This window comes from Ahaetulla prasina, chromosome 1 (assembly GCF_028640845.1).
Source record: "Ahaetulla prasina isolate Xishuangbanna chromosome 1, ASM2864084v1, whole genome shotgun sequence".
NCBI classification, from domain to species: domain Eukaryota; kingdom Metazoa; phylum Chordata; class Lepidosauria; order Squamata; family Colubridae; genus Ahaetulla; species Ahaetulla prasina.
In genome coordinates this window covers 82,263,342-82,279,195 of record NC_080539.1, presented here as the reverse complement: position 1 = coordinate 82,279,195, position 15,854 = coordinate 82,263,342, and the positions used below count along the sequence as shown (strand labels likewise).

Below are 15,854 nucleotides of genomic sequence, written 5' to 3'. Positions count from 1 at the left end.
TATATATTATATGACAGAGAAACAACAGTCTAGTTCGGAGATAAAATACATAGAGCAATATAATGCAGAATCCTACCCAAAAATAATCACAATATGTGTATTTTTTTAAATAAAAGGATTTTAAAAATATAACATAAATTAATCTAGCAGTGATTCTGGTTTCTATTTTACATTTTGTGTGCCTTAAGGATTTTTCTGAAAAATCTTACTTTGATGATACAATTATAGCTTAGTAAAATTGAAACTAACCTGCTTGTCCAGAATAAGTTAAATGTTTGATCTATTCTGTTGGCTTCAAAGTTTTCCCTCCTCAGATTTTGTCTTGGGCAATACTAATTTAAAGCACTACTCTACATATACAATATTCCCTCTGACTGTAATTGGATGTATTCCCAGGTAAGAGAATACAGAATTTCAGCCAAAGAAGAGAAGCAGAGAATCTACTTTAACATGTTATCATTTTATTATAGATAGATATAAGGGTCCTTGAGTGGCGCTGACTGCTAAACAGTCTGTTATTAACAACAGCTGCCTGCAATTATTGCAGATTCAAGTCCCACCAGGCCCAAGGTTGACTCAGCCTTCCATCCTTTATAAGGTAGGTAAAATGAGGACCCAGATTGTTGGGGGCAATAAGATGACTTTGTATATAATATACAAATAGGATGAAGACTATTGCTTAACATAGTGTAAGCCGCCCTGAGTCTTCGGAGAAGGGCGGGATATAAATGTAAATAAAAAAAAAAGATCTTAGTAATTCTTTTTTAGAGATGGGTGTCACACCAATACTTTAGTATTGTTCCAAAATATTGGAACAGTACTAAAGTAGACATAGGTTCAAGTCCATCCTCAGCAATGGAAACTCAATGGACACTATCACAGTCACTCTATGTCACATCCAGGGGTATAAAATGGGAGGGAATGCTATACCTGAAGCTTCTGGAAGAAATTCTAATCAATGCAACAGCTAATTCATTGTTGACTAATTCAAATTACCACTTATTTTTGGCCTTCCAATGGATTAACACTTACATCTAGCGTATGAAGAGATGACATAACCACATCTAAATTATCATCTTTGAGTCGTGCTACAATTGCTTCTTGTATGAAAGAGTCATCAAAGCCCTCCTAAAAATAAAAATCATGAAGGAAATGAACATTAAAAAGGTATTAAAATGTAATATCATGAATTCAGCATTTCTGGGAAAAATCCAACTTGTTTACATATAGACCTATTTAAATCATCATCCTCATCCATTGCATTAAGTTATGAATCTAGCAATCATAAGAATTATGGTTGTACCATTTATAAACCAGTTGGTCTAGTGGTCAAGACATCAGGCTAGAAACCAGGAGATTTTGAGTTTTAGTTTCATTTTAAGCATGAAAGCCAGCTGGGTGACTTTGAGTCAATCACTCTTTCCCATAGCCTGGTCTATCTCATAGGGTTGTTGTTGTGGGGAAAATAGGAAGAGGGAGTATTAGGTATGTTCACCACATTTAAAAAAAACTTATTTTTTTAAATAATGAAGACAAGATAAAAATAAATAAAATGAGGTAATGTCAATCCTTCTTATACATGATAGCAGAAAACTGTCCTAGATTCCCATTTCTACTTTTTAAAATATACATTATATACAGCACACAATAACTGGCGAGTACAAATGAGTACAGAGGTTTTTCTGACATTACCACGTATGAAACTTAGGCAATCTTGCTGCCAATATCCCTATTTTTCTCACTGTTAGTAACAGGGGTTTTCTGGTTAGAAAGCACATTAAAAGTTCAGGAAAAAAACTTAGAACGAAGAACCAAACAAGACAACCAACCTTTGATGTTTCAATTATTTCTTTCAAATGTTGAACAGCTAGGACTCTCACTGCTGGCTGTGAATGATTCAAACTAAGCAGCAGAGATGTATTTGAATCTTCTAGAAACTAAGAATACAAAGTATAATCAATCAGGCTACAGTTCTACTTCTGTTGCCCTGAAAGATCAGGGAGCTTATTCCTTAGTCATTTTCTATAGATAAATATGCAACTACATATCAATACACAGACATATTTCAGGAAAAAAAAACCAGTAAATACATTGCTTAGCTCAGTGGTAATCAATGTGGTCCCTACTGCCCACTAGTGTGCGTTCCAGCTTTCATGGTGGGCGGTAGGGGTTTTGTCTGATACTGAAGCACTTTCCTTTTTTTAATTTAATTGACTTTTTTTAAAAAAATCATAGCATTATTTAAAAAACATTTTCATTAGGTTTTCATAAAATTCCCAGTGACAATTTATATTTCTGAAAATATACTATTTGTATCGCCCGCGCATTAGTGTAGTTCACGTTACATAAGTGAAACTAAATGGCGCTATAGTGCAACCGTAAACAAAAGAGCCTTGACCCAGAATAGCTCGCACATCTCCCCCAACACCACCCAGCTGTAACAGACAAGCAGAGTTGGTAGCCGGCACCCCCCCAAACCCAATCCACAATGCGCGAGAGACATGTGCAGACGATGATACATGGCGCATTATTGTGGAACCGGTGGGTGGTTAGAAAATTTTACTACTGACAGAGATACAAAAGTGGGCGGTAGGTATAAAAAGGTTGACTACCCCTGGCTTAACTGTACCATAATTTGCTGCCAGTCTATATTCTTTACTATGTTCTTTCCCTTTATATGAGTCAGGCTGCATACAAGTCAGGATAAAGCTGTCACATAGAGTTTCCCTTAAATCAGGGCTCAGCAATCTGTGGCTCTGGAGCCGCATGTGGCTCTTTCACCCCTCTGCTGCGGCTCCCTGTCACTCAAAATATGCGTCACAACCCCCAATGTGCGACACCCGCCGGCACGTGTTTTATTGAGCTTTTCAACCCCTGGTAAGCCAACCATGGATAAATCTAAGAAAAGAAGTTTCAGAAGAAAACAATATAATATAACAATATGTAATATAATATAATATAACAACAGAGTTGGAAGGGACCTTGGAGGCCTTCTAGTCCAACCCCCTGCCCAGGCAGGAAACCCTACACCATTTCAGTCAGATGGTTATCCAACATTTTCTTAAAAAATTCCAATTTTGGAGCATTCTAACTTCTGCAGGCAAGTCGTTCCACTTATTAATTGTTCTAACTGTCAGGAAATTTCTCCTTAGTTCTAAGTTGCTTCTTTCCTTGACCAGTTTCCACCCATTGCTTCTTGTTCTACCCTCAGGTGCTTTGGAGAACAGCCCGACTCCCTCTTCTTTGTGGCAACCCCTGAGATATTGGAACACTGCTATCATGTCTCCCCTAGTCCTTCTTTTCATTAAACTAGACATACCGAGTTCCTGCAACCGTTCTTCATATGTTTTAGCCTCCAGTCCCCTAATCATCTTTGTTGCTCTTCTCTGCACTCTTTCTAGAGTCTCAACATCTTTTTTATATCGTGGCGACCAAAACTGGATGCAATGTTTAATTCAACTATGTATGCTAGTTTTGTGGCTCCTCAAGAAACAGTCAGGCACGGGAAGAGTTTTGTGGCTTCTGGTGTTTTCTGTGGGAAACGGGTCCAAAAGGCTCTTTGAGTGTTTAAGGTTGCAGACCCCTGCCTTAAATGAATCAGGAACTTAATTAATCACTTTGAGGTGATTTATAGACCATGAATAGCTTTGGTTTTTTAAAAAAAACTTTCCTTTCCAATTCATACACAAAGGGGAAAATATGCTAAAATGCTGAAACCTGATATTAGATTGCAGAGTACTTATTCAAGCATGCAAAATTTGAAGATGTGACCAATTATTGATAAACTTTTAGCGGTAATTTTGTCTACCAGTGATTTATATGCAGCTAAGAGCAGTCTTTTGATAGCCATTGGATGCAAACTAGTCTGTTGACATTATATCTCTATGACATCAGATTACATTTTAAAAAAAAGTTCATATCATACATTTCAACAACAATTGTTCTAACAAACTGTGGCAGCAAATGTATCACAAATGGGAGCAAATGTATCACAAGGACATTTCTTTTGGTCAATACCGTTAAGAGAAAAATCCATGATTATTTTATGAAATGCTCTAACTGGTCTTAATGCTGAAATGTCAACAAATTAAAAAGAAGAAATCTTAATTATTACAGTTTTAGGATTGACTTACCTGGTATTTACCACCACTCACTGAAAGAGAAATGAATTGGTGGAAGAGATCTTGCTCCTTCTGATTTCTGATATTCTTCAGATATTTGTCCAGTACCAAATCTAGTGTTCTAGAGTACCTGCAGTAGGCAAAGAAAATAATCCACACAGAACTCTGGGAAAACCAAGCATGGTTCTTTATATATTATTTCACAGTCTTGTTCTATGTCTAGTATATGCTACCCAGAGTCACTTTTTCATGAGATGGCTGGCCACATAATTTGGATGAATACATTTTGTGTACAAAAATTGCTAAGACCTTATAAATAAATGTCTTGAGTCATTTGTAAAAAGACTAAAGGTGGGATAAAAGACAAATAAACAAATACATATTTTCTACAAGACTAACCAAACTTTGCAAGAAGTTAGCTTTCTTGCAGAAGTTCTCAGCAACCAGAGAGAGCAATTGAGAATATTTTTGGAAATCTTGAAAATGCCACAGTACTAATTGTTTACAGGGATCTTTCATTACATATTTCAGGGAAGATTAATCTACTTTCAGACGATTAATAAAACAAACTTAGTGAAGACAGTTATATGGATTTAAGAGATCAAAACGCAAAGACTTGGCCTAGAAAAAGAGGCGCCTGACAGAAACTGGAAGAAACATAATATCCAGTTCCTTCTTTCTTCATTCCTTAGAGCAGTGGCCCCCAACCAGGGGCTGGTTCCACGAAGAGAGGTTTTTCAGCAAACCGGAGGAGGCACGGTTTTGCAAGTTGCCTGCATCCCACGGTGGGGCTTTGCTTGTTTCCGTGGCCCAGTTTCTGGCATGCCAGAAACAGGTGCCGGTCCACAGACTCGGGGTTGGGGACTCCTGCCTTAGAGGTTTGTGTGACACTGCAGTTCTGAAGCTCTAAAACCTTCCACATTAGGAGAGCTATGAGGCTACTGATAATTGCTATGGTTTGGTACTAAACAAATTTTAACTTGCTGATTTGGAATTACTTATTATTAGAACACACCTCTACTATTTTAATATAGGTTCTGAGTTTTTTCAACAATTTCGTATGCAATATTTCAACTTTTTGTTAAGTTGCTATGAACTTAATAGGATATTTTTTTAAATAAATAAAAATGATAAGACACTGTATGAATTTCAGAAAAATATAAGGGATTGGAACCTACCTTCTGATCCTCATTGTATTGTTTATATGTTTATTTATACAGATTATTGCCCAGTTTGAGAATTTGTGTGACATTAAGAACAAAACCATAAATTAAACAATAATCCAGTAAAAAGATAGACCAAATGTTATGTTCCATAATTGGATCCTTACACAGAAATTAGTTAAGTCTGGATCCAATAATTCTGAACCTGGTTTTCAGCAACAGAGTAACATCTTAGCATCCTCTAAGTGCTCCTTCATCTGACTAGTACTGAAGTTGGTGTGGGATAGCTCACAATGCTAATAGAAACCTCGAGTGTCATTATTTTACCCTTCTGAATAAGGTGACTAAAACTCAAATTCCATGGCCTAACATGATTTACCTCTGAGGTTTGCTTTGAAATGGGTGGATCACATGGACGTACAAAAATACTTTCAGTGCAAACCAAAGCAAGAATTCTACTAAAATTTGGCTTTGAGAATGGAACAGAACGCTATTGTTTTGAGTTGTCTCAAGTATTCCATATTTTCCTGGGCAACTTGACTAAAGGACTATCTTGCATCTTGCCCTGAAAGTTTTATTTTATTTTAACCGGCCTTGGTCAGCAAAACATCTGGGGTTGGTTGAGGCTAGATGGGGTGATCTGAGAAATTTTATTTATTTTATTTATTAAATTTTTATGATGCCCATCTTCCCTATAAGGTGACTCTGGGCAGTTTGCATGTTATAAAAGAAATAAGAAAAAGATATTAAAATATTAAAAACCATGCAATTTTTTTTTTAAACTATTGCTGAGAAATCAACGTGACTTTGGCTTTGCTCTTAAGGGATCAAAAGGGTGAGAGACTTGCTGCGAAGGTCAAACTAGATTTGACTTTCTATTTCTAGATTCTATTCATTCTTCACAATGGAGCAGAATCTGTTTTACCCAAGGAAGTTGAAGCAGCAATATGGACAGGCTTGAAATAATTTGGGAATAAAGCATTAATTGGTTGGCTTGGCTTCACCTCTATTATCTTCTTTAATAAAGGTTAATTTTGATCTATTTGGTCTTTGTATAAATACTTTATCTCCTTCCCCAGTAAAAGTGTGGAATAAAATATAAACAGTACAGATTTATATTTCTAGATTAAAAAGTCACATATTAATTCTAGCACCAGCGTTATGACTTTATCCAATACATGTCTGCTTTATTTTGTTTTACTTACTTTCTTTCAAAAAGTCTGATTAGAGGAAGTACCTCTTTATTAATTTCAGCTATTTTGCCAGGATCAGAACCACTCTTTACACCATAGGAAATATAATCCTCCAGAAACTTACTGAAATTGGAAAAAAGGGAAACAATTATTTCTTTACAGAGAACTAATATTGTTTTTCACAACTTTCTCAAAGAATGTGAAAACTTAATAATATCTGACATATTAAATTGTGACATGAAAACCAGGGATATGAAATCATAGATTAAAAGACTGTAGTTTACCAAGCCAATAAATGATCCAAATCTTTTTCCAGCGGTATAGTGGTAAGTATAGTTTCAAGATGTTTAATGTAGATTTCATTATCAATTGCGTTGGATCCTTCTTCCATCTCTGAAAACAAGTAATGCCATAAAGAAAATAATGACTGCCACTGAATCTTTCTGATTCAACCGTTCCCAGTGTTTATCATTTAGTATAGCAGAATGTAATTCTTTATTTCCTATGTTATCTGAGGTTGGGTGATATAAAGTCAACATGCCCCTTACTTTGTTCTGACTGATTCAAAGAATCATGCTTCTAAAAAGAATAGTAAAATCTCATTAGCAGAACCTAATAACCCAACAATAGTCCTGCTAGACCAAGCCAAGGTTCATCCAGCATTTTGTATTCCAGAATGACCAATCAGATGACTCTGGAATTCTTACCAGCAGAAGTCAGAGAGCTATCACTAACTTGGAACTTGGAATTAATACTGAATCTACAAAACAAGTAGCCCTTGACCAACCTGTCCATGAATATATCCAGTTTTTTAAAAAAGCCATCTGAGTTATCATTGTATTACCACTTATGGCAATAAATTTCTGAAGTTAATTACCATGTTTTCCCGAAAATAAGACCTTGTCTTATATTTTTTTGAACCCTGAAATAAGCGCTTGGCCTTATTGCCATGCGCTCAAAAGCCCGATTGGGCTTATTATCAGGGATGTCTTATTTTGGGGGGGGGGGGAATCTTCCACTTATATTAAATCTTCCAGTGAGTTTCAGTCTTAAGTGTTTTGAGAAATGGAGAAAAATGCCTTTTTCTCTTCTTTCTCCGCGTCATGAAGGGTTTTATATTCCTAATATATACAATGAAGAGATGCATATGTGAAAAGATGGAGCACAGAATATACCTGCTTTTCCAAAAATAGCTGAATGAACTAGGTGGGGCAGTAGATAATGTAAAATTGGACTGGCATCGTGAACTGCTGAAATTTCATGAAGAATGGCGATCAGATTGGGTACATTACACAGATGAACATATGGCCTGCATAAAAAAAACACAATAAAAGTAGTTTATGGGACCTCCCAGAACAGCAAAGCTGGCTGTGAATTTCTTAAAAGAAATGATATTAAGGAATGAGTCCTTCCACAAATACCCCAAGATATCTTAAGAGTTCCAAAGTGAAGTTTACAAATAACACGTGAAAATGCTTCCACGAGTTCAATAATGAAATACATTTTAAGTACATCAAAAGCTGAATTTTGTATTAAATATCATTAGAGTCAAACTCCAAATGTATCCATAATTTACCTTTCAATTTGATCTATAATCCCCATTAATATAGAAAACCAACTGCATTTTAAGTAAAGAATACAAGCACAGAAAAACAAACTAATTGCACAAAATAGAATTTTTAAAAACCTGTTTCACTTGCTGATGACAGAAAAACACATGCACCCCCCCACCTCCCAAATGCATTTATTTTCCTTACTTTTCCCCAAGTCCTTCTTCCTTCTGGCTCTGTAGAAGGACAATCAAGCAGCAAAGCCCGTCTTTGACAAGAGAGGGTGTTTTGGTCAAAGTCTTACTAATCAGCGACATCAAGGAACAAACCAGTGATTGTTCCATTGTCACCCTCACAGTTAATTGACAGATGATCATATACGTTGCAGCTCTGAAATCCACCAAGGATGATTTCAAACCCTGTAGTAAGGAAAAATATATTAGATGATTTAAGTATGAGGACTTTGAAAGTAATATAGCATATCACTTCATAAAAGGTTTAGATCAGGGCTGTCAAACTGTCGGCCTGTGGGCTGGGTATGTCACACGCTGACCACACCCACACCTGGTTTAGGGGGAAAAAGTCCCAATACGTCACATGACATGAGTTTGACACCCCTGATTTAGATCTATACAAATAGCACTGGATAATGGGGAAGGCCCAGGATTTTCAGAAATGCATCTATCATTGCTTTATTAGTTATAGAAAATCTCTTGAGTATAGACCAAAAGGCCAAATTAGGATAGACTAGTCCAGGGGTCTGCAAACTTGGCTCTTTTAAGACTTGCGGACTTCAACTCCCAGAGTTCCTCAGCCAGCAAAGCTGGGAGTTGAAGTCCACAAGTCTTAAAAGAGCCAAGTTTGCAGACTCCTGGACTAGGAGAGTAACTAAATTGTTCAAAATTGGGGAATACACCTAGATTATATTGTCTCCCTTTATTTTAACTTATAAGCAGAATGTATAATGAGAGCTGAGTGATCAGGTACCTTTTGGATATATGGAAGCAATCTGGAGACAAGGGTGTCTGTGACATTTGCTACAGCCCCAAGAGCAGAGACAATTGTAGAAGCATAAAAAGTCAGCAGGACTCTCATCTGTGATGAACTCCCTGGGTATTGTGAAAAGACCTGGAGGAAAGAAAAAACTACATTTGGAATAGGGAGAGTGGGAAGGGAGGGTGGGACAGAAAAAGGAAGGGAGGGAGGGAGGGAGGGAGGGAGGTCAAACTACACATTATTTTTATAAGCATGATATGTTTTCTCTATTCACACATGAGTTCATCCACCAATATGGTGTGAGGTAAACATGATGAAGCACAAAAAGTGCTTCAAGTTGTAGTCTGCCTTAGCTGTGGAAGTTCAGTAGGTGACTTGGGCCAAAAAAGAGTGCTGCTATAGGGCAATGGAGGAGAGTACATTATGAATGCCACCTTGAGCTTCTATACAGACAGGATAAAAATCTAATCAACAATCACATTGGTAAGGGACATGGTAAGCAGTATAGAGCTCCCATAAGAAGTACAAGGTGATATGTGAGGCCTTTCATTTTGGGGAAAGTACAGAATTGCACCCAATGAAATACGAATACATACAGGCAATATTACTGCATGTTTGACAAATGAATGCTACTTCCGTGTTAAAGTTAGGAATTCAAAAGAGAAATAATGTAGAAAGAAATGTACGAGAGGAAAAAAAATCATGCTGGCCTGGCTAAACTTATCTGTAGTTGGACAGTTTAATAATTTTCAGGATAACTTTGTTCAGTACGTTAACTTAGTTGCAATAATTTCAGTTGCATTCAATCAATTTCTGTGTCCTAATTTCTTTTTAGTATTTAACTGTTTAACTAAATTTTGAGGGGCGGGGAAGGAGAGAGAGAGACAGACAATCACACCAACAGTGCTTTGGAACAGTTTACCAACCTTTACAGATTTAGTCACTAAGTTGCATAGGAAATCCAAGAAACCTAAATCTTTGTGGCAGTGCGTAATCAAAGTTCCTCGTGCAAGAGGGACTCCTGGTTTCTATGAGAGAGAGAGAGAGAGAGAGAGAGAGAGAGGGAGGGGGCCCAAAAGAGAAAAGATAAATAGATAGATGTTCTTCAACCTCAGCAACTTAAGATATGCAGCCTTCAAATCCCAGAATTCCCCAATCAGCATGCTCGTTGAACAATTCTAGGAGTCCCCATGTATCTTGAAGTTGTTAGACTGAACTAGATAATCAATGTTAAAAACAGACATAAAACCAGTTCATGGTATTTAGTTCAGAACTTCAAAGTTAATTTAAGCACATATATTTTCAAAACCAAAGTTATTTTTTCCACATGCCATATTTGATCACTGGGTCCCTCTGGGCGGCTCACATTTTCACTGTAACCCATCTCAAATAACTGCCATAAAATTTTATTTTAAAGAGAGTATGTATGTACAGTATCAGCATATATGCTGCTATGATCTGCTAAGATGCAGTAATGATTATTAATAAATAATTCAGTCACAAATTAGAAACACAGGACAGTTGAATTGTTTTTTATTAACTTGAAAACTGTTGATTGACTGGTTAACAATCATAAAAGATGTTATAAAGCAGAAAATAAATTAAAAAAAAACAAAAAACTGTAAGAACAATGATCCAAATCAATAGGTTTTAATTTATTGATTTGTTCCAGTATACCTTTTATGTAAGTAAAATAAATAAACGAAAGAGGGTAGGTACTCAGGTAAGAATGCTTCACAGAAATACTCTGCACAATATAGACAGCATTATACAGATGACTTATATTATCTTCCACTACTTTACCTGAATTGGATGCAACCAATGCCATTTATGAGTTGGGTCGCTAATTTTTAAAAGTTGAATAACTCGCACAAACAGCTTTGTCTCATGGTAGGGCAATACACAACCAATCAAACTGTCTTGATTATACAGATGAATATGAAACCTACAATCAGAACACAGAGAATTAGATAAAGAAGTTATCATTTCAGATAATTATGGACATAATATGATACAATCTATGATGCAGGTAGTCCTCAACTTACAATATTTTGCTTAGACACTGTTTGAAGATACAACAGCATTGAAAAAATGACTTACAACCAATTTAAACTTTTGATCATTGCGGCATCCCCATGATCACATGATTTACATCCAGATGCTTGACAACCGACTCACATTTATGACAATTGCAGTGTCCTGGGATCATATGATCACCTTTTGTGATCTTCTGACAAGCAAAGCCAATGGGGAAACCAGATTCACTTAATAAATTTAACAACCGCAGCGATTCACTTAACAAATGTGCCGCATAAAATGCGGCAAAACTCTCTTAACAACCGTCTTGCTTAGCAACATAAATTTTGGGCTCAATTAGGGTTGTAATTTCAGTACAGGACTACCTGTACCAAACTGCTAAACCTTCCATCTTTGCACTGGTGTTTTTTCTCTTTAAAATAGTTTTGGAGCTCTGGCTGATCTTTTGAAGTTAGAAAAGTTGGTGAGTAGAAGAGATACCACTTGTCCTTTGAGAATTAAAACTAGGAAGATAGGTTGTCACTGGTGAGAAATTCAGAGTATATTATGTGCAAGAACATTTCAATTTAATAAACAGAAAGGGAAAGATCAGAAAAGAAAAAAAACATGAGAAAAATACATTGGAACCAGGTTGGTTTGATGGAGAAAGGAAACACTATTCTTAACTATCCTTCCTGATGAAATATTACTAAATCCAAAACTGTGCCATATACAATAGATGTCCAGTGGTTCCAAGTACTATTTTATAAAGTAACACATCCTAAGAATGCTTTGAGGGGCTTGAATCTATGGACATCCACACAACAAGCAGTAAGATATCAGAGAAGCATGAATGAATTACCTGTGAATCAGCCACTCAAGGCATTTCTGTGCTGGCTTAAGCATGAAATATGGAGACAAATGAATCAGGAACAATGAAATATTTTCATCTAGTTGCTGGTTTACTGCTTTAGTTTGGACACTGCGTTCCAAACCTTTAGATATTTGACTAAAAAGTGTTGCCTCAAAGATCTCAAAGGACGGGTCAATCCCAATCAGCTCTTCCAGGCCAGTGCACCCTGTGAAAGTTGTCAGAAAGAGTTTTACCAATTAATGGAGGTTTTTTAAAGGTAGTGCAGACAATAGTCCTTCGGGAGATAGGGCGGTATATAAATATGATCAAATAAATAAATAAATAAATAAATAAATAGAAAATCTTATTCTGACTGTTCTTGGAAATGAAGTTGTGTGGATGACATAATTCTAACGCATAAACTTAAAGAAGGCTGACATAATTAAGCTTACACATCAGGTCCTATTATAATTATCAAAACAAAGAACCATTCAAGAGCTGCCCAAACTACTATTATACTCAATTAATAATTTAATAATTTTAATTTACTAAAAATTTACCTATGTTTAGCTCATACATTAAACTTTAACTCATTTATTAAACTTACTACCTTTACTCATCTTCTCTGAAAACCAAGTATTTTTCAACCAATAACTTTGTGTAGACCAAAATTTATTATGAACCATTTACAGAATGCAATAATGCTGAATACACCCATCAGACATATGAAGCAAGCTTGGCAGCACTTAAGTAACTAATTAGACAAAAAACAACAGTAACTAATTACACAGAAAAAAGGATTTACATTAGTGATTGTATTATAAAAGTAAAATGGATGTTGCGCATACGTAATTACTTACTACACTAATAACGTATGCTATTGTAACAGTTTTATTTTTCTTCTGCGGGTAGCAGTTTACATAATCCATGAAAATTTCATTTCTTTGATATTGTTATACTGTTTGGATTATAAACAAGATTAAATTTAAATAACCCCACTTAATCTAATCATGAAAATGGAAAATGCTTGGAATTCAAGGCATCATTTGTCCCACTCTTCTTTAAAGGAAATTTATGAATAATTTTATCCAAAATCCACAAATGCTTTTTCATCAAGACAAGCATGTACACGGTGTGTGTATGTATGCATATGATTTACTTACTTACTTACTCATTCATTCATTCATTCATTCATTCATTCCTGGTGACTATATTTGCTTGATTTAACCATAAAGAAAGAATAATCTGTGATTTCATGCTATTTTTAAAAACATTCAAAAACAGCATCATTTATTATTCTTTTAACTATTTCAAAACTGAATATCAAATAGAAGATCTTGCCCCTTTTCCCCGAGCCAGGGAAAGAAAGCATCAGTGGCAAATATATAGAGTGCTGGGCTACCAAGATCATTGGTAGTTGACCATGTTTTTAAGGCCAACTTACCTATGGCAAAAAAAGTATCTCTGTCAATATTGGCAGCTTCTTTACAATCAAAAAGCAATGAAGCCGCTTCACTTCTAGATAAGAGGCTGGGATCATTCTGAGGAAGTGCAAGGCGCTTCAGCTGATGCGCAAGGGATGTCATTCTTTCACACTCCTGTGGGGGGGAAAAATCAATTAAAATATTCCACAGATGCAACAAGTATTAAATCAATCTTCCTAACTAGATGCCCCTTCAAGACATCTTAAACTTTTATCATATCTAGCCAATGCTGTAATAGAGTAGGGTGATGGGAAACATAACTGAACACTACAAGAGAACACCAGTGTGGTGAATTATCTAGCAAAACAATTTACCTGCAGCTTTTATACCAGTTGAATAGCAATAAAGCCATGGACATAATTTATTCAATGTCTGGTTACTAATGGAAGTCAGCGCTATATCCTTAAGCATGATTTGCCCAACAAGAACCACTTGTCTGATTCATAATACCAAACCAGACCAAACATGGGCTGTCAGACTTCTGAATGAGAAATAACATAATTACATAGTATGATGAACTGAAGTGCCGGCGCAATGTAACAGGTTCACACTGGTGCAACAGGACTGGGTGTTTTGTTAATATGATTTATTGGGTTAGGGATTTTCTGTCTTCACTGTGAGTTGTATTGTGTTGGGTGTGCACTGAGGTAGCTTAACCAATCTCATTGTACATATGTTGTGCACTGACAATAAAAATTTGAATTGAATTTGAATTGAACACGAACCCAGTATAGCACAGCCCACCTTAAGCCACCATCAAACGTGCCACATAGGGCATACCATGTATCAATCTAGCCCAGGGTTCTCCAACCTTGGCAACTTTAAACCTGGGGGACTTCAACTCCCAGAATTCCCCAGCTGGCAAAGCTGGCAAAGCAAAGCTGGCTGGTGAATTCTGGGAGTTGAAGTCCGCCAGGCTTAAAGTTGCCAAAGTTGGAGAACCCTGAACTCCACTAGATTGTATAGTAGGGCAAGCACTCTACCTCAATTCAACGGAACGGGAACACGCTCTTATGTTTGCTATCCCGACAAAATTCAAAACTCAGCTCAGTCCCTTCGTGGAAATCAGAGGAGCCTCCGATCCTCATCTTTCAGCCACCCGACAGTCTCAGTAGTAAGACCTTGTGGGGGCGGAGGGGGGCAAGCGGGTTTGGCGGTGAATTTATGCCATACTCTCTATTGCCCCCGGAAATCTGGCGCCCACCCTTTGCAGGGAGCCCGCGCATCGCAATCCTAAACCGATGCAGCTTCCACGCGCTCAGGATCGCGCATTAAAGATCTACCTGGCGTGCCCGCGTCTAGGCAGAGGCGGTGGGGGTGGATCCGCTGCCACTCCAAGCAGCAGTTCCGGAAGGATGAAGACGTGAGAAGCTGAGGATCTACGATCTACCAAGCGCGCGATCAACTGCCGGCGCCCATCTCCGATCCTTCCCTCCAACGGTGAATCCACTCCGCTTCTTCCCACGTGGGTAGTAGACTCGCCAAACATTTCCCCCTTGACCCGGAAGTATAAGCCAAGCATGAGCATTTCCGCCGTGTTTCGGTAGGAACAGGTAGCGTCCCCGCGGTTTCCTTGCTTCGATCGCTGCTCTCGGCTGCCCCCTCTGGGCATTGAACCAAAGGTGCTTTTTTTTTTTTTTCAAGAGACAACTGGACTTTCCGGTTTTTCTTTTTCTTTGAAGACGTTTCGCTTCACCTGCAGAAGCTTCTTCAGCTCTGGAGCTTCTTGGATGAGAAGCGAAACGTCTTCAAAAAAAAAACAAAAAAAACCCAGAAAATCCAGTTGCCTCTTGAAAAAAAAAGCACCGTTGGGACAGCCATGACCTGGATGACTAAGAATCTCCATAGACATCTGGGCACTGAAGTCCACAGATTTTAAAAGTTGACAAGGTTGAGAAAGGCTGCTGAAGAGGGATTCTGAAGCTAATTTTGCTTTCCTTTGGGGGGGAAAAATCATACATTTAAAGAAAAAAAAAGCAATATTTCTTAGCCTTGCTCCCTGGGGAAAAAAGGATGGATTTCCTCTTTTAAGGTGTAGCATGCAACTGACAGGTTTCAAACGTGTACATATGGGTAGTCCTCGATTTACAAAGTCCATTTAATGACTGCTCAAAGTTACAACGGGACTGGAAAAAAGTGACTTAGGACCTTTTTTTTACTTACTTACTTACAACCATTGCAGCATCTTCAGAGTCATGTGATCAAAATTCAGGTGCTTGGCAACTGACTCAAACTTAGGATGGTTGTAGTGTTGCGGGATCTATATGATCACCTTTTCTGACCTTCAGACAAGCAAAGTCAATGAGGAAGCCCGATTCACTTAACAACCGGGTTACTAACTTAACAGCTGCAGTGATTCACTTAACAACTATGGCAAACAAATGGGGCAAAACTCACTTTAACAAATGTCTCACTTAACAACATAAATTTTGGGCTTAATTGTGGTCGTACGTCGAGTATGTATTCAGTATCAAAATA

At 37.2% G+C, this 15,854-nt stretch overlaps 1 protein-coding gene across 1 annotated transcript in view; it reads right to left on the bottom strand.

Annotated features, from left to right (window-relative positions):
• Nucleotides 1-14,864, bottom strand: part of HEATR1 (HEAT repeat containing 1) — a 51,814-nt gene extending 36,950 nt beyond the window's left edge. Inside the window, exons 1-13 of the mRNA XM_058166035.1 lie at nt 14,660-14,864; nt 13,337-13,490; nt 11,902-12,118; nt 10,827-10,968; nt 9,950-10,051; nt 9,015-9,155; nt 8,235-8,446; nt 7,653-7,786; nt 6,762-6,870; nt 6,490-6,600; nt 4,134-4,251; nt 1,830-1,937; nt 1,033-1,128 (exon numbers count right to left, since the gene is read on the bottom strand). Coding sequence (XP_058022018.1) covers nt 1,033-1,128; nt 1,830-1,937; nt 4,134-4,251; nt 6,490-6,600; nt 6,762-6,870; nt 7,653-7,786; nt 8,235-8,446; nt 9,015-9,155; nt 9,950-10,051; nt 10,827-10,968; nt 11,902-12,118; nt 13,337-13,478 — 1,632 coding nt within the window. The 5' untranslated portion in view covers nt 13,479-13,490; nt 14,660-14,864. The remainder of the gene's footprint in view (nt 1-1,032; nt 1,129-1,829; nt 1,938-4,133; nt 4,252-6,489; nt 6,601-6,761; nt 6,871-7,652; nt 7,787-8,234; nt 8,447-9,014; nt 9,156-9,949; nt 10,052-10,826; nt 10,969-11,901; nt 12,119-13,336; nt 13,491-14,659) is intronic.
• Between the last annotated feature and the right edge of the window lie 990 nt (nt 14,865-15,854).